Source organism: Elaeis guineensis, chromosome 10 (genome assembly GCF_000442705.2).
Source record: "Elaeis guineensis isolate ETL-2024a chromosome 10, EG11, whole genome shotgun sequence".
Lineage (NCBI taxonomy): Eukaryota > Viridiplantae > Streptophyta > Magnoliopsida > Arecales > Arecaceae > Elaeis > Elaeis guineensis.
The window spans coordinates 27,390,063-27,413,628 of record NC_026002.2 but is presented as its reverse complement, the minus strand read 5'-3'; the positions used below and the strand labels follow the sequence as shown (position 1 = coordinate 27,413,628).

The 23,566-nt window shown below is 37.3% G+C and overlaps 1 protein-coding gene across 3 annotated transcripts; it reads left to right on the top strand.

Moving 5' to 3' along the window:
* The first annotated feature begins 92 nt into the window (after positions 1-92).
* On the top strand, positions 93-22,666 carry LOC105052483 (sucrose nonfermenting 4-like protein). Of its 3 annotated transcripts, none has more exons than XM_010933307.2 (14): positions 93-235; positions 427-1,108; positions 5,435-5,522; positions 5,957-6,142; positions 11,078-11,185; positions 11,288-11,347; positions 12,051-12,140; positions 13,800-13,934; positions 14,849-14,993; positions 15,113-15,286; positions 18,149-18,212; positions 18,304-18,373; positions 21,735-21,852; positions 21,932-22,666. In XM_010933307.2, the coding sequence occupies exons 2-14, from the start codon at positions 984-986 to the stop codon at positions 22,021-22,023; spliced, it is 1,455 nt and encodes a 484-aa protein (XP_010931609.1). In that variant the 5' UTR covers positions 93-235; positions 427-983; the 3' UTR covers positions 22,024-22,666. The 3 variants fall into 3 exon arrangements, with proteins under 3 accessions (XP_010931609.1, XP_010931608.1, XP_019708968.1); XM_010933306.2 differs by having other exon boundaries at positions 11,051-11,185; XM_019853409.2 differs by lacking the exon at positions 21,932-22,666 and having other exon boundaries at positions 11,051-11,185; positions 21,708-21,852.
* Positions 22,667-23,566: the final 900 nt, after the last annotated feature.

Genomic DNA, 23,566 nt, shown 5'->3' with positions numbered 1-23,566 from the left:
CAGCCGTCCATCTGCCCCTGCTGATTCCCTCTCCTGCCCGTTTCCATCATAGTTTTAACCCACAGAAAAAGTCGGGAATATTATTTCGCTGGTAGTTTCGCGTTTTATTCTCTACTCGACGCCTCCCCAGGCTTTTTTTCTGCTCCCTTTTCGTCTCCGTTCCACTCTCTTCCTCTTCTCTCCTCTCGGCTCGTGGCTTTGCTATCTCGGATCCGAAAGGAAAGGAGCATGCACAGTAAGATCTCTCTTCTCACCCTTCTCCCTGGGTTTAGGGGTTCTGGATTTGGCCTCTGACTGCTCGTGGAATCTCTCGTACTGCTGGAAATCAGGATTTTGAGATTCTTCTCCTTTTTTTTTGGGGGGGGGGATTAAATTGGATTTGTTTGTTTTTTGGTGTTTTTGGATTGATTATGGGGAAAATTGCAGGGCCAGCTGACGGGGATTTTGGATTAGCGTTGATTTGTGATCTGAGGAGGTGTGAAGACGTGGAGATTTGAGTACTTGGAGGTGGTGATTCTAGTGGTGCTGTAGAATTCGAGATTTTCTCGTACACTGGTTGGTGTTTCTTTTTTTTTTTGCTGGGCGGGTGGGGGTGAGACTTAAGTGGAAAAAAATATCTTTTGACCGGAGTTTGTGGTGATCTCATGCTTTATTGGGCACTCGACTATCTCCTCGGTCGGAATGTGTGATCACTGAGGGGTCCTCTGCTCATGCTGTGGAGGATCCCGTTGCAGGAAGAAGCTTAAATTAATGCTAGACTTTTCTTTTTTAATCCTCTTTTGTTGGTGGTGCGTTTTCGGTGGCGCATGCTCTCTTCCTCCCATGAATTCCACGAGCTTTTGTGGTGAAGGGAAATATTGGATTGCAAGGTCGTTAGTTAAGCTAAGGGCTAGAGATTGAAGTCTTGGTTGAGAGTTGGAAGTGACTGAAGAAAATTGTTAGCAATCTTTTCCGGGGTAGTTCTTTCGAAGGATTGAGAGAAAATGTTTTCTTCGGGGATTGATTCTCAACAAGAGCCCAGTGGACTTGCGGGGGCCATGCTAGTTCCGACAAGGTTTGTGTGGCCATATGGTGGGAAAAGGGTCTTCGTAACTGGCTCTTTCACAAGGTATATTAAATTGTTTTGTTTTCTTTATCTTCATTTTCCTTTCATCCATGCTCCATTCACTTCATATATGACACTCTTGTTTGTTTTCTTTTACATATTTCAGTTATGTCTTCATTCAAACGTTTATAAGTTGTCTTTCCTCTTATGTTGTTTATCTTTGAATTGCATATGACTGTAAATTTATTTTAGGTAAGAGCCATGTTTTAAAATATACATGCATTTTTTGAAATCATTTGAAAGTTTTATTCTGCGATAAATATTATAATGTGAAATAATACTGAGATAAAATTTAACTACCATACATGTACATGCCAGACAGTTGATTAACACAATCATCAATGCTCTGTTACGAAGAAAACTACAATATATGAGAAGATCAATACTAAGCATCTGGTGCAATTACCACCAACCACCAATCTTTTGCATATGTTATTCACAAAATCTGCTTATTCCCAGAGTGACTGATCAAGGCTTAATGTTGACAATCAATAACTGCATGAATTGAACCAGTAGGCAACTATTGGAATAAGCTGATAAGGAAATCTATGATTCGCTGATATTCATAGTTCATCACTTTGTTAGGACAACTAGATTGATGATTATGTGACCCTCTTGCTAATTTGAGTGGCAATGTTTGTCAATGACCCCTCTACGAGTTAATTTTCTTAAAGACAAGTAGATCCTTTCAGCTAAAAGAACCTCTCTACTCTATAGAACGTGGGTGGCCCTTGAATCCCCCTATCTAGATTAAAATGTTTGAAAATGACTCAGCTATTTGCAGTTTTATCCTCACTTTAGCTGCCTATTTTAACTTACATGGCCTCAAAAGATATATTGGTTATTCCATCTATATTTTGGATAAACTGTTCATAGCTATTAATGCACTCCCTCTTTCTTTTTCTCTCTATCTCACTCCCTCTTTCCCCCCTTGTGAGCTGTGCACCTATCTCTATCACAAGTTATTATGAGCTTTTGTTAGTTCCAGAGGAATAATATTAAATATATATGGATTATATACCCTAAAGAGAAAATAAAGCATCCAAAACTTCACATTTATTTTTAAATTTCCCATCCTGATCACTTTCATTGATCTCTCCTGTCCTTCTCCCTTCCCTCTCCATAGCAATGGACCCACTGATGACTCTTCTTCTAGGTCATGGCCCACCCTCTTGCCAACCATGTCCAGGCCACCTACCCCCTCATTGACCTTGTTGCCAACAAAAACCACATCATTGCGGGTGACATCCCTCGCATCATGCCCTTTTCTTCCTTTGCTGCACTCTCCAACATGCCCATCACTACTGACTATGTTGCCATCTCCAATCTTGCACCATTGTCGCCTTCTCCAAACTCACCATCATTGTTTTCCTCTCCAATTTCGGCACAGCCATCAACCATGCAGTTGTCTTCAAACTTGCCACTTTCCTTGCACTCTCCAAAGTCCAAACCATATTTACCTGAAATGGGTTTCTCACTTGCATGGGAGTTTTTTGGGAAATAGAATCGGAAAATGGATTCGGTTATTGAGGAAATATACTCCAAAGTGTGTATCAAGTGTCCAAGGAAACTTTGTGAGAATAAAGGGGGGGAAATCACTAGAACTAGGACTTCAACTTGATAAGGAGTTCAAATAATCTCTTCGATGGATTTGATAAAATAATTCCCTTATAATGGCATGTTATGTCCTTTTTGTCTCTTATAAAAGGCTGAAAATAGCAAATATAAATGAAAAAAAATAGAGGGGTTTTTTATATTAATTTCATGATTACTTTTAGTCACCCCATGTTTGAGAAACCAATGGAATCTAGAATCTGATTCCTTGTAGTGATTTTTCATGAGATTTTTTATATTTTTTGCATATGAACATAATATATAAAATAAATTTAATATTCCTTGATTTATAATCACATTTCTTGCTTCCCAAATTAAAATTTTTTCTTAGCTGTTGTTTCCATTGTTGCTTAGTTAATTTGTTCTGCAGTAGTTTCCCCTCATGGCAGCTGTGTTTCAAACTCCCCGTTGTTGTTCCCTTGCCCAATTCCAAGCTTGACACCATAGCTACCTTCTCCAATCTCATTGTTGCCACAACCATGCTTACGTCTCCAACCTTGCTGCTATCACCACACTCTTCAAAATAGCTACCGCCACAATCACCCTCTCCAAACTTGCCATTATTGCTTTTGGCTTAGAAAGGGAGGGAGGGACCAATATGAGAGAGAGAGAGAGAGAGAGAGAGAGAGAGAGAGATGGCTTTCAATACCAGAACATGTTGATCTGTACTTGATGTACTGATTCATTTTGGTAGAGCATCGATGCTTGATATGCCTCTTGTGACTGAGTCTTGATACCAAGAATCAGACCGTACCAATATTGTACCAGCTGGGTACTAGTGTGGGTATTGAAATTAGCATCAGAAACCTTATATAATAGTGAAGTAAACTTTTCGCTCTGAAAGTATAATGATATGCTCTGGCATTATCATATCTTGTAAAAGAGATACTCTCGAGTTCATAGAAGTGCATAAGGCTCCAATTAGCTAGTTATTGCAACATTTTGTTCACATAAAAAAAAAAAATAAAAGGGTGGCCCAATGCATGAGGCTTACCATTGCAAGGTCTTTGGGAGGGTTGGATGTACGTAGCCTTACCTCTGTGTGTGGGGAGGTTGCTTTTGTGTTTCGAACCTATGACCTCCAGGTCACAACGAAGCAACTTTGCCATTACTCCAAGGCTTACCTTCTTATTATTTAGGACAAAAAAAAGAGGAGAGATAAATTGATAGAGAACTACATTGGGTTCACCTCTTTTTTTAGGGTCAGCTAGCACTGCATATGTTGCATGGCACTTGGTGTATATATTATTCTTGCATTAGACAGACTAATCAACATCAGTAAGTACTTTTTAATGTAAAAACTTAATTTCATAGGCTTGGGGAGCAACTTATGGACCTCAATGTCTTTGATCCACTTCCTGTGAGACTAGATATCATCATAGCATAGTCCAAGGAGTTTCACTTTTTTTTGCTCAATCACTTCGATATATGCCATCCTCTCTAGCTCCATTGTGCACAAGGTCCTGAAATCACCTACATACACGGCGAACTATATGTCAAAACGGAAGTAAACCCTTATCTCTGAAGGTGTGACAAGGGTTTTGACATCCCAAAGATGGAGAGTCTTAATCCCGCCAAACAATGGTCTCTTCATCATTGTCTTCCACGAATGCTCTCACCACTCCATTTTCCCTCCAACCTCCTTAATAACTATTTCTAATGTCACTAGCCTTCCTAAAACAACCAAACTCCTCAAAATCATTCATTAGCTTTCCTAATAATGGAAACAACAATTGTTACTTATCCAGAGCAGAATGTATCTAAAAGTAAAATAATAAATGCACAAGTGGGTGTTACTAGTGATTAAAATGAAAAATAATGAAGAATAGTAAAAAATAAAAATAACACCATCTCATTATTTAGTAAAGCCTATATATATATATATATTTTTTTTACAATTAGAATGAAGATTTGAAATTAAAATTTTTTTAAATCAGGTAAAAATTGAAAATGTCAAATAGCATTTTTTCTTAAATGACCAAATATACTGCCATCATCTTCCAGGACGTTATCTACCCAAAACAATGTTATGTTCTTGCAAATAAATTTTTAATAAAAATATAAAAATTGTATTTAGCAATAATTTATGTTTAAAATAGCAGCTTTTGTGAGGCTATATTGGCATTACAACAGCTTTAAAGGATTCCCATTACGTTACTCTTGTGAATAGTAGACTCTTAACTGGTGATTGCTATATAGGTGTCATCTGTCTGTGCCAGCAATTATGTAATGGGAACAAGGGCCATCATTTGTCATTTTCACGACGTATCTATATGAAGTAATTATCTTAAGTTTCAATCTTCTTTGCCAGAATAAGTATGTTTATTTGATAAAAAAATTGTGATCGGATGACAACATTAGCTTTACTTATGTTCATAATCTTCTTTATAGCAGGTAATAATAGTTCTTATAAGTTATGACAAGTTTGCTAAATGGAACATTACCAAATGATGCATTCTTTGCATGCACATTAATATCCTAGTCTCTATGAGTAACAAGGTGGCTATCTCATGTTTGATACAAGCATTGAGCCAATGAGACAATGCCCACTCATCTTTGTTCCTCTCAGGGATACATTTTGTTTGCTAGCTAACCGATATGCTTTAATGCTAATCAGGACCTTTCCAGCCACAGAATTTGAGCAGATGTGATTTTATTTTTTTGTGATATTTTTATTATTCTTATCTGATAGTTCTGTTCAAATGCATGCCTCAGGTGGTCTGAACATTTACCAATGTCTGCCGTAGAGGGTTGTCCTACAGTATTTCAGGCTATTTGCAGTTTGACACCTGGTTTTCATCAGGTAATCTGACAATTCATTTCCCTTATTATTGTTTGTTTGTTGCTGTGGTCATTATCATTATTACTAGTAAATAATGCTTCTTTCCATAAAATTGCTCCATTTTTGCATTTTATATTTCAAATAATAGACTTGTATTAAGCGATGTAACTTAGGCTGATTATTTGTTTGATATCCTAGGTTCTTGTTCTTGGTTGTTTATGTGGACAACCCAATTAATTTTGTTGCAATTTTCACGTAGACTGTGCACACATGCATGCTTGAACCACATGATTGTTAGGTACAAATTCAGGGGTCCACATTCTTATATGCATTTATATGTATTTGCATATAAAATTTCTGTGCAATTCATGTTTCTGCAACTCATTGTTCAGTAAATAGTATCTTGCTATCTATAATATCATAATCTAATTTCCACCATCTTCTGAAACATGCAGTACAAGTTCTATGTTGATGGAGAATGGCGGCATGATGAACAGCAACCTTTCGTGACAGGGAACTATGGGATAGTGAACACTTTGTTCTTAACCAGGGAACCTGATCCTATACCTGCAATATTGAGCCCAGGAACACCTGGCAACAGAAGGAACATGGATGTAGACATTGAAGCCTTTCAGCATGTGGTAAGGACATAGTTTGGTTTCGCCTATGCTCATGCACACACAAGTAAAACTCATAGACATAGAGTACAATGCAAAAGGAACTGATGTTTTTCTGTCTTCTTCTTCTTTTAATTTGGCTTCACTGTGTATCGGGTTTTTTAAAAAATGCGACAAAACAGGGGCTTCGCCCCTATTTCAAATTTGTGATGGCTGCAGGCGTATTTTGGACCGTCCGGCAGCACGGTGGCCACCCGGCGGCCTCCCTGCTGCCTTTCCCTCCCTCCTTTTTCCTTCCTTCCCCTCTCTCTCTATCTCTCTCTCTTCTTATTTTCTCTCGCGAAGGACCATAGAGCCTGGGAGGCCTCGGCAGCTCTTAGGCGGCCTCCACGGCCCTCCGATAGCCACCGCAGGTGTCTTCACTGGCCTCCCTTTCTTTTCCTGTCCCTCCCTCCCCTCTCTTTTTCTCTCTCTTTTCCTCCCCGGTTCATCCCCCGTTTCCGTGTTGATATGGATTTGGTACAGTCCGGTATGGGGGCGTACAGACTCATACCATCGGCACACTGGCATGGGTCCGATTCTGAGTTGGCGATCCTTGGTTGTATGTTACTGCAAGGGGTTTGATAAGCTATTTTTTAATGCATACAAGACCTTTATTTAAACCATAAGTTCATATATTAGCTACATTGTGGAAACCTAGCTGTTCATGGAGATTTCTCTCTTTTTTTGTTGTGTCAAACATAACCATTTACATAGTATAGGGAGGAAAATAAAGATAAGATTAACAAATCTCAACACTTCAGGAAATTTTACAAATTTCATTTTCTTCTCAAAGCTCTATCTTCTATGTTGCTTCCCATTGGTGCATCTTGAAATCAGTAGTTCAAATGGGTCCTGTACAGAAGAGATATAGAGGCAATTTCAGATAAATAAACTGCAGTATCCATCTTTGTTTTAATAATTATAGGATCTTTCATAGTTCTTTCAGATGAAAGATGAAGATTTTAATTAAGAAAGTGTAGAAAAATAGTCAAAAGGAATAAATAGTCTTTCCAGCAGGGTCTTCATGACTTGTTAATTATGGACTGGATTTGTTCCTCAAAAAACATATTAAGACTAAATGCAACATATCTTGACTTGAATGATGATAAATGTTCAGATATAGTGTCATTTTTCTTTTGGCATCTGATAATTGCATCACTGGATTCTGCTTTCTTGATTTTGGAAAATGTAACAGCTTGACTCGGTTTTTGGCAATAACATATATGCAATATCAAAACTACAGAGTACAATTCCCTTATCTTCTTTTTTCCCTTGTCCAAGCCGACCCAGTAGTATTTAAATGATTTATCAGATGATCCTGCCTATTTTGAAGTGGTGCTGTAATCATCATTTGCATTGTTCTATATCAAGATAGATATTTGACTTCAGTCAAGCAATTGAGTGGTCTTTCTCAATTTGTTGACCAGCAAAACATTTATTTCTCATCCAGCACCTAATGCCAATGTTGAACATTGCCATAAAATTTATCAGTCTTAAGTAACAATGAGATCGTGATTTGAAATTTCTCTAACAAATTTTTCTAACTTTAATGGTAAAAGCAATTCATGATTATAAAATGGAGGTTGTTGTCTGTTATTAGCAAAAAAAAAGTTGACATATAAAAACTATCATGCCTGTATCTTTAGAAATTCTTGAATTTTCTTTTCTGATCCTTTTCTTTCTATCTGCGTTAAATCATTTCAAGCTTCAAACTCTAAATCATCAAAGGACCTTCACCTATCATTTATTCCTGAGGTGCCTCCTAGCAAGTCCTTTACCTATACAATGATTCTCTAGGAGATACCTACAAATTCACTTCCATGGTATACACTGAGGCTGTAACTCATTTTTTGTGTGACAGGAGATACCTCATACAAATTCACTTTCATGGTATACATCAATTGAGGCTGTAGATCTTCTTTTCTTTTTGGTGATCTGTCCTTGTAAATGAGAGACAATATGGTCACTGTGGTGATTTTTTAGGTACTCTTATGCTTTGTTGATGGACATGATACAACACACTGTGATGTTGAGAAGTATATCCATTCTAATACCATAATGTGCTGTTGCCACATGCATCATCAACTTCATCCCTAGTGCTTGACAATTAGCTGACATCAACAATGGTAGGTGTCAACCATCTTTTGTTTTCATGATTTTCTAAATAAGTGGGCATTGTGGAGTGCTCTTTATGTTAGTCAAGGCTATATTTGCCTCTTTTTCCACCAGTGGTCTCAAATCTTCAAATATATGTGGTCATAATCTGGATAGCAGCAGAAATGAACCTCATTAAAGCCATCATCAATTTACTGTATTTTTCAGTTGCTTGAGCTATATAGGCTCCTTTTGCTAAATGTGCCATCAAGAATTCACCTAAACAACAGTAAATTAGTTTTGAGGAATCAATTATTGTGGAACTAAAGACTTGGTTCCACATTTTCATATTTTACATGTTTTTGTTTTCATTTTTTTTAACTTGAATCAGAACCTATCAATGCGCTGCTGTGTTAAGGGGCTCTTTTTGGTAGACAAAGTGTTAAGGCATCTTCGCAATGCCGAACATGCTTATGATTTGTCCTTTAGTTTTTTGTTGCCATATATTTAGGCTAATGTGCACATCCAAAAGGTCATATTTGAATACTGGGTGTTTCTATGGAGCTAACTTACAATTGTTTGGGTATTTGTTACGGGGATTCCACTACAGTTTTCAGAAAGTTTGGCCCTAAATAGAGCAGAATGGAGGAAAATGGCTTATATAGCCGACCCCAACCAATTTGGGATTAAGGCCTAGTTGAGTTGAGTTGTGTTTGTTATTGGCTAGGGAAGTGAAACTATGCTGAATTGGCAAGTTTAGGAGGTATCGAACGTGATCGGTTTGTTACTGGCACAGTTCACCTCCTTTGAAATGGCTTATAAATGCATCTCTCTCTCATCCTCATTCGAAGCTATCATCCCCATTCAAAGCCCTTGTCTTCATCGATGGATCCGGTCTCTCTTTCTCGCTCCCACTCTCTAGGTTCTCACCATTGGATCCGGAGCTCTCAAAGCTTCCCATTGAAGGATTTGGTCTCTCTCTCTCTCTCTCTCGCATGCCCCCCCCCTCACTTGGGGTTCCCGTGACCAGATTCGGAGCTCTTGAAGCTCCCTATTGTTGGGTCTTCGGTCTCCTCTCCTTCTTCCTCTCCCCCCTCTCCCTCTCTCTCTCTCTCTCTTCTTGAAGCTTCCCATTGATAGAGCCCATCTCTCTCTCTCTCTCTCTCTCTCTCTTCCGCCCTCTTCTTCTCCCTCCCCCATCCTCTCTCATTTTGGTATGCTGTGGCACAGTATGTTACTAACCCGTACCGAACTGGTTGCCGATCAGTATGACCTTCAGTACTGGTTTGGCAGACCTTGGTTATGGGCCTTGTTAAATTATGTTAATCTAAGCCTTATCCACATGTCTAAATTTGAATTTGTATTGATTTCACTTAACATCCATTTGCCAATGTGTTCCATGACAATGTTCTATTGCTAACCTTTTCTTCTCTCCATCTACTTCTGTATATTACTCCAGACTAGTGTCACAATCATTTTCAGCGGGTACTTTATTTATAAAGGCAGTGCTTGAAAATTTAGGAAACACATGTTTCAACATGACAAAGTTGGTTAATCTATGTAATATCTCTATCAGTCTCTCTAACCTACCCATGACAATCTCAAATCTGCCACAAGTTGCTCATAATATTCAATGTTCTTCCTCTGTGCCTGGAAATAATATTAATCAGCTGTTTGTTCAATTTAGCCAGACTGTCATTCTACTCCAAAGAATCATCAAATCTTTATTCAGAGTCCCCATTGTCCAAACCAGTAATTGATTTATGTGGGTGTCATCTATATATAGTTCACCTCAAAAAAATCTTTTGTATTGCTCATAAGACTTCATCTTTTTTACCTAAACAGATTATCCCATTTAAAATGTGAAACTTTTGTCAATGAGTATATAGCTCTTGAAATTTTGGATGATTCTGTCTTGAACAAATGGGTTTATACGGGCACTTGGATATGATTTTTCTTATACCAAACTGAAGTCAGTGATCACATACACAAGATCCCATTACTTCTTTGGGCCATCTTATTGGATTCAGAATGATAGAAAATGTTTTGACCTGTCTTGGTTTAGAGCATGCTTTGAGGGTTCATTTTAAATCTATTCGCTAAAGTACCTTTTTGGATTTTAAATGTGTGATAATATTCCGTGCCTATCCTTGTTATCCCATCTACTTGTTTTTTTTAATGGAAATCTACTTTGATTACACTTAACTTCTCAACCATTTCAATTGACATTATAAACATGAAGAAATGAATTCTAGGTAGCTATAATTCGGTAATGGTTAATACCATCTCAAGCAATCATCTTACTATTCTCCTTAGAATTGAAGCTCTCCAATATGTCCAATTGTAAGAAGGCCCTTGTGCTGGGTAAAATTTTCTTCCACATGCTGCCTACATAGTCCAACGTGTTTCTATTTCTTTAGGAAAGAGAGTCCTGGAACAGAGGTAGTTAGAGTAAGATAAAGCATTTGTTGCTAATAGACAAGGAAATAGGGAATACATACCCAAAAAATGGACAATATACAAACAATATGTATACCCAAAAGAAAAGAATACAATAAATTAAGCTAAAGATTTTGCTACTAATAGCCAGGAAAACATGAGGCCTATTATTTTATTCTTTTTGAATCGGAATGTCAGGACTTAATTTTTCAGTAAAGATTCTTTGTTCGAGCTGAAGCCTTGAATTTCTTGAGTTTGTCGAACTTTTTTGTCTATTCGTGGTGAAAATTTTCTTGCTTAACTGGATATTACTTCTCTTAATCTTTTTAGCAATTTCATGTTTGCTATACCAAGCAGGTGACATTGTCAGATGGTGCCATGCAGGAGGCAACTCACAGGATTTCAGAGACTGATATACAGATTTTTCGCCGTCGCATTTCTTTATTCTTGTCTATGCATACTGCTTATGATTTGCTTCCAGAGTTGGGCAAAGTATGAAAACTTTACCTTTTCCAAGGAACCTGAACATTATCAGAGCATATATTTTGTTTGGTGGCATTTTTCCACTGATTCAACATGCATGTAAGATTTCAGGTTATTGCCCTCGATGTTAATTTGCCTGTGAAGCAAGCTTTTCATATCCTCTATGAGCAGGTATTTTCATTTTGAAAATTTTCATGTACCCTTTTTTTTTCTTTCTTTCTTGAGAGATGGCAACCTGTAGCAGATTCCTTACATGCACCTGCCTCTTTGCTTATGATGACCATGGCATTTTGAAATGAAAGAGATCTGGCTAGCTTATTCTAGGATTGGGTAAAATTCAAAGTCTCTGATGGTTTTCACTCCATATCAGATGGCACATACCTTCATATGTGTGATGCTGATGATCTGTTGATTGACTTGATTTTACTGACATATGACCCCATTTCGGCACTGGGGTTATGCAAGAGACATTTCATTTATGCCCTGGGGTACTTTGAGATGATGACAAATGTTGAAAGAAACAGCCTGTTTTGGCCTCTTTATAAATCAGTGAAGTTAACGTGGTCAGGGTTTTTCTATGAACCCCTGGAGGCTTCTCATGCTTCCTTGTATGTTTACCTCATTGAATCCTTCGCAAAAAGCTTTTTCATGTTCCTAATCTTCCCAAGCATGATTTTATGTAGATGGTGCAATGATGCTTGTTAACGTTTAGGTTTATATGTTTCTAGAGAACCATTGTGACATCAAGCAAGATTCCTTTAATGCTATAAACTAGAAATGTGAAATAATGTATATGCCTTTTTCTGTCTTTCATGCCAGTGCTTATATGTTGATTATTGGGGATATTTATTTTCTGAAACAAAGACATTTTCAGGGAATTCCTGTGGCTCCTTTATGGGACTCCTACAAGGGTCGATTTGTTGGTGTGCTTAGTGCATTGGATTTCATATTAATTCTGAGAGAGGTTTGTATGCAACATTTGTCAACTTGCATGTATATTCACATCCTATTTTCGATTTAAGTACATCCTGAATGTACAGGAATGGAGTAAGTATGGAATAGCAGCATCTGTTTTTTGGTTATTGTCTTTATCATATAACCTCAAGGAAGCTATTTTGTGGCTGAGTTAGTAATTTGCTTGTTAGCAGATGATGCTTGCCTTCTTTATGAGAGCATCAAATTTGTATCATATGTTTGCTTTTGGTTGAACAAATCATGGGGTTGGCAATTACTAGTTTGATTGGTTTAAATTCTGTATGTGGGAACTGTTATCCTTTCTTTTGTTAAGTATTTCTACATTCTAAACCTGAATCTGGGGGTTATTATTGTTTTTGTCAAATAAACATAGGGGTGCAAATGGGTTGGGTTGGACTGGATCATGAGTGGCCCTGATCCGACCTGATTTCTTGCTTGGGTCTAAATATTGGATCCAAACCCAGCCCAACAAAAGATCAGGTCGGGTTGGGTTCATATATAACTCAGCCCCGCTCCCTGAAATACGGGTATGATTCGGGTCCGGATCTGGGCCGACTTGGGTCTGAGTCAGTGGCGTAGCCAGGATTTTCACCTTGAGGGTTCAATATACAAATTAAAATAAATAAATAAATAAAAACAAACTTAATAACATTACATTAATTAAAAGTGAGAGAGAAAGAAAAGAGGGAAAAAAGAAGAAAAAAAGTGAGAGAAACAATTCGAACCTAGGACATGAGGGATGGAGGGTGGGGGTTCCAACCACTAAGCTAACTAAGATTTTTTATTCTATGGGGGTTATATATATATATATATATATAGACACACACACACAAGTTTTTTTGAGTAATATGTACATATCCCTAAGGGTATAATGGGTATTGCACCAAAATTTGGGGATTCAATTGAACCCCCAATACAAAAGGTGCTCCGCCTCTGGTCGGAGTTATAAATAACAAGATCAATAAGTAGAAAATCTATAAACAATCTTATTTACACTATAAATTTTAATCTTGATGCATGAGACTATTAGAGCCCCTATGTCCCACACTCTTCAACCAAGAATCCAAAAAGTCTAATCACATTTACCTCACCATTGTCCTTGACTTGATTAATCCAAATTCAAAATATTCTAACAAAATTTTAAAAGATAAGTATTTAAAAATCAATATAATGCATTTTCAAGAACAACAGATATTAAAGCAGGCTCGATCAAAATTAACATTCATGTAATATAGAAACAAAGAGAGATGAGGGATTGGTTCGGATTGGGTCGGGTTAGATCGGGTCATTTATTTCAAGACCCAAATCAACTCAAAAGTCTCTATGAATCGGGCCAGGTCAAAATTTAGTAAATCCATATCTGGATACACGGGTCCTTTAAAATGGTTCGGATCGGGTTTACGCGGGTCAGATCGGGTTGGGTTATGGGTCAACCCGACCCATATGCAGCCTTAATTATAAACGTATGCTTCTGTGAAGAGGAAAGATTTTGTTCATTAAAATTGAAAGTAATGCCTGCTTTATATTGTTCATTTATTGTGAACAGACAGAGGAAAGAAAGTTTTTGCAATCTTTTTACCTTTTTCTTCTGTCTATTTCTTCTTTTCTATTCTCTTTATTGTGTGTGATAATGTGTTGCCTATTGCAGCTTGGAAATCATGGCTCAAATCTTACTGAGGAAGAGTTGGAGAAACACACAATATCTGCTTGGAAAGAAGGAAAACAACAACTTTACAGGCAAAGGGATGGACATGGGAGACCATGTCAACGGGGCCTGATACATGTAGGCTCTTACATGATTCTTAATGTGGTTATGCCTCTTTAGCTCGTCGATTTTTAATTCATATGGTTGCGTTGCAATTTGATGTGCATGTCAAGGAGGTGAAACAAAGTTGGGAAGCATAATGGTATAGTTCAACTTCAACCCTTGATGGTATATAGAAATTGAATTTTTTTTTGGCAAAAAATCATATTTTGAAATCAATTTGAGAAAAGTGAAAAGAAAAAAGATAGGTTTGATCAAATTCATGATCATGGGGAAAATCTTCAAGTTTGAGCCGCTTGGATTTAAATTTAGTCTTTCATGCGGGAGAAAGGAAGGGAAAAATAAATAAGCTGGAATTTTATCAAATCCTTTTGAATTTTTTGGATGACCTTGTCTTTACATATGTTTTTGCTGTAATGACTTGAACCCTAAGAAACTTATCTTTTGGAATCTCACGATGCTGTGGGATTCCTCCCTTGGGGTAGGTCTATTTAAAATACAGACCTATACCCTTTTCAGTCAAAAAAGGTCATCAATTCATGAGTCTGAAGTAGATTGTTTAGATGAAGAATACATAGAATAACTTTTGGGAGAAATAGTAGGACAACAGAAGCTGAAATAATTAGTGGCCTGATTTCTGAGGAAAATGAAACTCTATACATGTGCTGTTGATGATCCTTGTTTCTTGTGCAGAATGTCGTGATCCAACTATGAATCCTTTGTCAGTGTGACAGTTACTTATGGATGATTTTTACTACTGTTTACTGCATTTTTTTTCTTGATTTTTTTTTGAATGGTTCATTACTTCATTTCCTTCTAGTGAATCGCTGTTTCAGGTACTTGATTATGCTAGTGTCCTACTTTTTTGCCATTGTCATTTTGCATTTTGATATGACATTTCGAAACTTATCATGGAGGTTTGGCATGTGCAGGCTTGTCCTTACGACGCTCTGAAAGATGTGGCTTTAAAGATTTTGCAAAATGAAGTAGCTACAGTTCCAATTATCCATGCATCACCACAGGATGGGACATTTCCGCAATTGCTGCATCTTGCATCCCTTTCTGGAATTCTAAAATGTAAGCTGTATTCTTTCTTGCTTGCCCATGGCCATAACCACCTGGCATGCCGATGGCACTATTGTGCTATAATGTTAGCCATTTTACGCGTGCTTAGCAGTTCTCTTTTACATTTCCAGGCATCTGCAGGCACTTTAGACACTCTTCTAGTTCTTTGCCTATTCTACAGCAACCAGTTTGCAAAATTCCCTTGGGTACATGGGTTCCAAAAATTGGCGATCCAAATGGGTGTCCACTGGCAATGTTGAGACCGACTGCATCACTAAGCTCTGCCCTCTCTTTGTTGGTGGAAGGTGGACTTACAGTTTCTTACTGACTGCTGTAAACTTCTTTTACAATCTAGCATTCTAATATATTATTGGTTCTGTTTGTTTTATTTGTGTCATTTTGTGTGTCTTTATGCCTTTGTGTGTTTGCATTATTATTGCCATTTGCACTAAAAAGATATTTTAAGACCTGTTGTTACATCAGACACGTTATTACACTGAGATGGATTACAGATCCTATTTGGTTTATCATGGCATCATTGACATCTATTCTATTTGTGTTTCTCAATGCATTAAGCCGTGTTTGCTGAAAAGGTTTCAGTCATGTCCATTGCATCATGAATCTACATGATCATATATGATTGAAACCATGACATATGCATGATGACTGTTGCAACTACATCATATGCCTCCATTTGGCCGTCTATATGACCTTCCTACCATCTATTGCTCGTATGTAATTCTAATCTTAAATTGTTCTTTATATGTATGAAATATTATAATTTTTTGCAAAATATTGTCACACAGTTACAACATTGTTATGTGCTCTTATGAAGGCTAATGTCGGTTCGCATAATAGCATTCTAGTTCACTACCATATATTATAACAGTGTGTTGGCTAACTGTTTATTTATTACTGTGGCTTATACATTTTTTTTAATTGTTGATACAAGTACACACAAGAAAACAGGATATACCATATTTTTTGACTTGTTTAGGATTGATTTTGGGGGATGAAGTGAAAATGTTATATGTGGCCCTTATTTTTTGTAGCACCAAATTTTAGTGGGATGATCAACTGGCATGTTCAAAACAAACATGGGCCACTCATCTTAAAAAAAATGTTCAGTCTGTGCTGTGTGTTCAACCTCTTGGTTCACTGTTTTTTAGATTTCACTTTAGAGGTGGCCATGTTTGTACCAGAGTTTTTGATTGCTTTGAATGAGGCATGGGTTGATGCAGGATCTCACTCACTATATTAACATCGAATATGCTAAATGAATCTATAAGCCAGCATATTGCATTGTAACCTAGTGTGCTGATGTCATCATCGTGTTTTTGTGCTCAGATTTGTCCCTAGGACAAAATTGTGGAGCTTGACTTGATGCGAGTTGATCTTAGTGGACAAACCACAACTGGTTGGACCTGATTTGTTGATCAATTTTAAAGAAAATCATGGACTGATGATTTGGTTGAGTTTATTATTTTTAGGGTCGAATTCTCAAGCCATAAATTCTACTTTTCTAGCAAATATAGAGATCCAGATCCCTCATACTCGGAATTATCGTTCTCCGAACCGTCCCGAAGTGGATGGTTCAGATCGTATCGAACCATATTGGCAGAAAATCGATCAGGTTATGATGTGCAAAACGGCACAACGGCCGTCAAGGTGTGCCAACTTCGTGCAATAAAAGCCAAAAAAATGCGAAACAAGGGTGAACCCCTGTTTCGCACGGGAGGAGGGTGAAGGCCCTACCTTGCCAACTTCGTGTGATAAAAGCAAAAAAAAAAAAAAAAAGCGAAATAAGAGTGAACCCTTGTTTCGTACGGGAGGAGGGCGGAGGCCCTCCTCCGGCCTCGGCCGTCGGGCCCCTCTTCCTCTCCTCATTCCCCCCCTCCTCTCTCTCTTGCTCTCTTTTTTTTCCCTCTCCCCTTCTCTGCTCTGTCGGTTTGGCCCGGCATAGAACGGTACAGACCTATACCGAACCGTACCGTTGGCCGGCCAACATGGGCTCTGGTTCCAGTTCGGCGGTCCTTGCTCAGAATGGAAAAAAGAGGAGATATGTATAATACTTTTATATTTTGTTCTTCTCCAGTTTCTTGCACTCGGCATTGCTGCTAACATATTGGCTCCAGTGACTTAAATTTGAGGGAACATAAACCATTTATCGAACCAACTAGATTACCTGTCAAATAAAGTCAAATAGATATTTATGTCCTCAATTCTGTAACGGCGCCTTTAGACCATTACAACCTGCTCGACGACTGTCAGTGAGGAGTTTCTAACGCATTCAAATGTTGTTTTTCTCCAAGGCATTTGACAATCATTTGCTGGGAAGCTGATACAGAGTGGATATCTAACTGACACTCATAAAATATAACTATCATTGGATCTGGGAAAATATAGAACTTTCTGAAGCTAGGCTCTGTTTCTTTGTTAAGTGAAAGATGACAAAGTTAGGGAGGGATGTTGTTTTCAGTTGTTTTGTACTAAAAAAAAAGAAAATCAGTGAGAGAAAATAAATGACAAAATTTTCTCTAACAAGCCGATTAAAGTTCTTCTCCAAAAGGAAGTGATTTTGAGAGAAAAATGACAAGTAGGCAAATGGTTCGAGAAAATCAGGTCTTATTCACTTCCTCAACAATTTTCTTTGCAATTTTATGACTTAACCAACCATGAGAAAATACTTAGTTTTCTTTTCTTGCATTTCTTTTTTTCCACTAATTCGTCTTTCTTTTATTCCATTTTCATTGCAACGAAGGTTAATGTTTCATTTGACCATAGACTAAATTCAGAGGCTAACCTGTGTTGTTGTAAGCATGTTGGACTTTGGGCCTGCTCTAGCTAGTGGCTATTGACAGCTCCTAGATGGAGTGATGATGACCAATGGGATGGAACTTTTTATTAGGTTTTTCTTTCTTGATTAATGAAGATATTATCTTTTCACTACTGGGTAGATGAATATTGTTCTACAACTTCTATGATGATAAATCTTAATTTTACATATTTAATTGAAGCATGCATGGTTTCTTTCTTTTTCATGCTTCTGAGTGGCAATTGAGAATTTAATTATGCATATATTAATTGGCTTCATTAATTTGTTCTGTGGAATTAATCAATTCTTCTATGAGGTATCTTACACATGTTATCGTATCAATTGCTTTCAGCCCGAGTTAGTTCAATACCGATAGTTGATGACAATGACTCGTTGCTGGACACATATTCAAGAAGGTATGTGATGTTTCCATTTTTTTGTATGCTTGAAACTGATTTAGATGTTCTTCATATCTGGTTTTTAAGGTTCTGTTGCTTCCATCTCTAGTGACATCACGGCTTTGGCTAAAGACAGAGCTTATGCACTGATTCGCCTTGATGAAATGAGTATTCATCAGGTAAATAAAGCTCTTTTTTGTATTAATTCTGTAAGAAGTTGCATACAGGGCATTAGTTGCATGTAAGGCACTCTTTTATTATCTATTATTTGATTTTGTAGATGGCATATACTCATTAAATGACCATACAGTATATATATCATTATTGGGCCATCAATCAGAAAGTTCTGTAGTATATTTTACTATTAAGACAAAAGGAGAGATTACAAGTCCTAAATTTTAGAAGAGGGTGGGCATTCAATAAAATTGGGATAGCAGGATCTCAAACAGGAGATCTTTCTATCATAACCTACATCTCAAGACTCAACAGACTCCTAATCACATCCATCTCTCCCCCTTTCCCCATCACTTGCCCTGCCCAATGAACAAACCCTTTACCCTTCAGTTGTATTGACTACTTTGTTGTTATCACCAGGTGTATCTTATTGCAAAATGCTGAGATGATTCATCATAACTTTGTTTGATTCAAAATTTCAAATGAACCCCAAGAGTTCTATCATCCATCTAGTAAAAGAGTATACATGCGTGAAACGATCTTTTAATTAGTTTGGGATTTTTATATGGATCCTACATTACCATCAGTTATTATTATGGCAGATCTGCTGAAATGAAAACTTTCCTCAAATTAGTCATCGCTATTTCTGACCAAATCTTTGTTGGTCTTCCTTGCTCATTCTTGGTCTTCTGGCCCACACTCAAAATCCTGTTATAGATAATGGTTGTGACTGGCATGTACATCGCTAAACAAGTTTTTTGATCTCTTATAGCTTTTCCCAATCTCATCCTCCTTTTTGCGACTCACTTCTTACAAGATTCTCCTAACTGTACCACGCATTCGTTAAAACGTATTCGTCTTTAACATGCTTATGTTAATGGACACTACTGGCTACTCAACTTTCTGAACTTGGTGATAATTCTTAACTGTAGGTGTCTCACAGATACATTATCCACATGACACATTCTAGGCATATATCAGGGTCTGCCTGGCTTTAAGCCTAATTGGAGGAACTTTCTTGTATCTTTTGATTTATTGCAGGAATTTTATTCATTGCAGTTCTTAGACCCTGGTTGCTTGAGAATTCTTTTATCTCTCAATTTCGATTACACCTTTGACTCCGAGATTCCTGCTAAATTGCAATCCTTATGCTTTATTTTGATTCTCTATGCAGTAGACTTTATTTTTCTATAGTACTGCATTATGTTATATATCCTTGATATATTCACTCTAGTTTCGTTAATCAACATTGCGTATCTCCATATAACTCGTGTCAACAGGTCTTCTTTCAGCTATCAACAATTTATGTTGGGTATGTTTCTGTGTGTTTACGTGTGCATTTATGAATTCACCAAGCAAGCTCTCTTTGTTCTAAATTGCATTTTTGCCAAACCAAGAAAAAACTGTATAGGTGCTTCTGCACTCCGAAAATTCCTCGATCTTTCTTTAAAGGTTAGTTAATCATATCCAAAGTTATATTGTTGTATTGGTTACTATAATTAGTTCACTTGTCAGTTACCATGATTTGGTACTATTGGCAATTGTGAAAGGCTGACTCCATACAGGCTCAGTCACCAGCGTAGGCAGTTCAACATATTCAGATTTGCGACATTTCTGCTTACCTCTATACCATTGCTAGAACCATCTTTCTCTCTCTCTCTCTCTCTCTGTGTGGAAACAACCAACTCTTATAGAAAATTATATGCTCTAAGGAGGCAGTGATCCATCTTTTCTTTCTATAAGATTGAAGAATGAATAGATCACAAGGATATATAAAATTGTTCCCCAAATTGTGGAGAAACTGATGGTTGCGGTTATTAATGTTGGACACTTTTATTGTTCTGAAAAATGACTTTGTTGCATTGCTTTAAATCAGTACTCGTTGCACTTAACTATTGTTGCATATTACACATCACTTATTCAATATCATACATTACCTCTTTTTACAATTGTTTCTGTCATGAATTTCCTAAGGAAAAGAAAATGCATGTTAGAATTTTCTGCTGGCAACATGAAAGGATGTATCAAGGGGCAGTTGATTGCAAATGGCTCTTCAAGATGCTGGCTGAGGTCCTATCATGCTTATATGTGGGTTTTTTTAGGATGGTGATGAATTCTAAACCAGAATATAGAGGAAAGCTTAGGAGAATATAGAATGAAAAAATGAATACATGGAATGCAATTTAGTGTGAATTTGTTTGGAGAGAAGTTTAGAGGTATGGAGTGATGATCCTTTTTATCTTTAATCTATTTCTTGGAAAAATGGAAGATCGTTGAAAACATTTCTGGAGTGGGTTTCATGAATGGAGCGTGCTTTGAAAAACTGAAACGGTTTGTGATTGCCACAGACAGGAGAAACTTGAGAGCCGATTGTGCGAGACTGAAATCAGGCTGGCAGTGTTGTCTCGGACCTGTGGAATTTCAAGGAAAACAAATGTAGGAACATTAGCAAAACTACATTTCTTTACACTGTTTATTTATTTACTCTTTGACTTGACACTTGATAAACTACCCTATAACATATCTAGCAATCAAATGTAACCAACATATTGTAGCCAGGTATTTGAATAATTAATTATTGGTCATGTCTCTTGACATACCTAATCATGGGCAGGCTAGTGTAGGAGAGATTTCAATGACAAATTTTGTTCTTGCCGCTATTTTAAATATCTTCATCATGTGAATGGACAGTCTAGAAACTGCATTGTTCATTTAGTTGGGTGCTCAAACTAGTATTTGCTAGGAAAGAACTTACTGTGGGGAGCTCAGAAGGTCCTTTGGAAGAGGATTAAGTTTCATGATGAACACCTTATGAGGTCCACTTAGCAGATATGAAATATAGATATGACTTGATATGGATACATTGATATGGCAATTTTGATAGGTTACTATTCTATACAACTGGGACATGACTGCAAAGAAATTTGTGATTGCAATAACATAGCTCACTCTCCAATATAACATGGATATCCACACATGATTTGGTCATCATTCTCAGTTTGTACTTTATAGACTATAGACTAAACTTCATAGAACAACATAAACATCACATATTTGATACATCATGTGCGTTGATGGTAACAACAAAGGAAAAGTAAAACCTTCCCCTGATCCCCAACATATCTTGAGGTGTTTCCTCTATCTGAAGCCTTCTTTTTTAAAATTATTATTATTTTTCATTTTTTAAGGATTAGAATATCTGACATGTATCTTCACTGTATCTGATTGTTCTGTCTCTGATGTGCATTGGACATAGCGATAGCATGTGATTTGGAACATGTGCATATTCTAGCGAACTAAATAGCAGTTGCTTGACACTTGTCTTCTTTTTCCTTGGAGGCCATCTTATGCTCTGCTAAATTTTAGGCTCTTCAACTTGGGCAAGATACAAATTTTCCATATGGATTTTTCAATGGAAAGAGATGCCAGATGTGTCTCCGCTCTGATTCTCTGCAGAAAGTGATGGAGCGGTTGGCAAATCCTGGTAACATTTAAGTGGATCTCATACTAGTTTTCTTATTTTTGAATTTCACATCCTAGTTCCACGTGTTTCCTGATTTCAGGGGTGCGGCGCATCATCATTGTCGAGGCTGGAAGCAAGCATGTTGAAGGCATAATTTCACTAAGTGATGTATTCAGGTTTCTTCTTGGTTAGCCTGAAGCATCAACACATGCTCGTATGCAATTCAGGCTAGTGGAACATTTCACTTTTTTTTGTGAACGGGTTTGTTAGCCGACTTTTTTTTGGCTGAAGGTGTCGTGATGTTTTTCTTCAGTAGGCCTCAGAGGTTTAGAGCCTGTTCCTTTTTTTTAAGATGCAAGGCCACCGGGGGTCTGTAAATGTTAGGATTTTTTTTTTCCTTTTCTAATTCATTTTGTCCAATTTAATACCCTGATCTCCTGATTGATATTTGAGATTGTCCTTTTCATGTGCTACCAGAGCATGGGCAAAGTACATCATAAGCTGCTAACAAATAGGCATAAATGGAATTGATTTGAAAGGATGTAAGCAAATTTGGTTTTAGCTTTGTGAGAGATGGTGCTGGCTTCATCTAATGCCATCATTAGTGGTGGGGCGGGATGTGTACGTATGGTGTATTCCAGACGGAGAGTGAAGACAAAGTTGTTATTTCTGGATTTGAAGCAAATATTTTGTACTGCTTGCGGTTTTATAGTTAATTATATATACTGCCCTTGACAAGTGCTGGAAAAGGTTTAAGATGGTGTATAAAGTTGGCTGTGCATGTAAAGAAACATTTATCAGTGAATTGCTTGCACACTGCAGTTTTTGTTCTTTATTTGTCATAGTTATTTTTTTGGATGGAACAGAGCTTGGGAATGTCGTAAGAGGCTCTGTAGTTTTTGTTCTCGTTGGGAAGATTTCTATGTAGCCCATTTAGGTCGGAATGGAAGATCACTTGAAGTAGAGAGAGAAAGAGAGAGAGAGAGAGAACCGTAGAAAAGTGCAGCATTGCTTGGGGGATTCATGTTCCCAAATGGATTGAAGTAATTTTCTGGAATTAGTTGCAGTACGGTAAGAGCTATCTCCATTGGCAGTAAAATGTTTGGTGTCCAAGGTGGGCTATCAACCTTGCGTCCGTATCTTAAAATTACATTCGTAACCTATTTGTCACGTTTTGTCCACCCGTTATGGCTCTAAAACCTCTGATCATGACTAAGCATCTTTTCGATCCTTATCTTGTCCGCATTTTGTGCCACTGAAATCCTTGTTTCATGATTAAATATCTGGGCTATCCTCCTCCTCTTATGCTGGAATCCGTAGTTTGCTTTCATGGCTGTGTGAAAAATCGAGTTTTTAGATGCAAATGACGGGAATTAAACTTATTGGAAGGGACCAAGCCCGTAGGTGGTGTTTGGTAATTTAAAAGGGGATCATTATGGTGATCTAAGATTATCGGTGATTTAAATTTTGAAGTGATCTGGTCTCTAGTGATTTAAAATCATTTTGTTTGATAGGCAATGATCCAGTAATTGAAGATCTCTGGTATTGGATATTCTATAGGAATCCAAGAGTACAATCCCTAAAACTCTATATATCTGTCATTAATCAGAGAGGCTATTTTATACCTTTCCTCCTTCAAGCTATTAGAAGATAAAGCCTATGTTTGAATTCTTTTATGGATATAAAATGAGTTTATGCTACCCTTGGAAAACCATTTTGTTAATCTCTTTCAGGG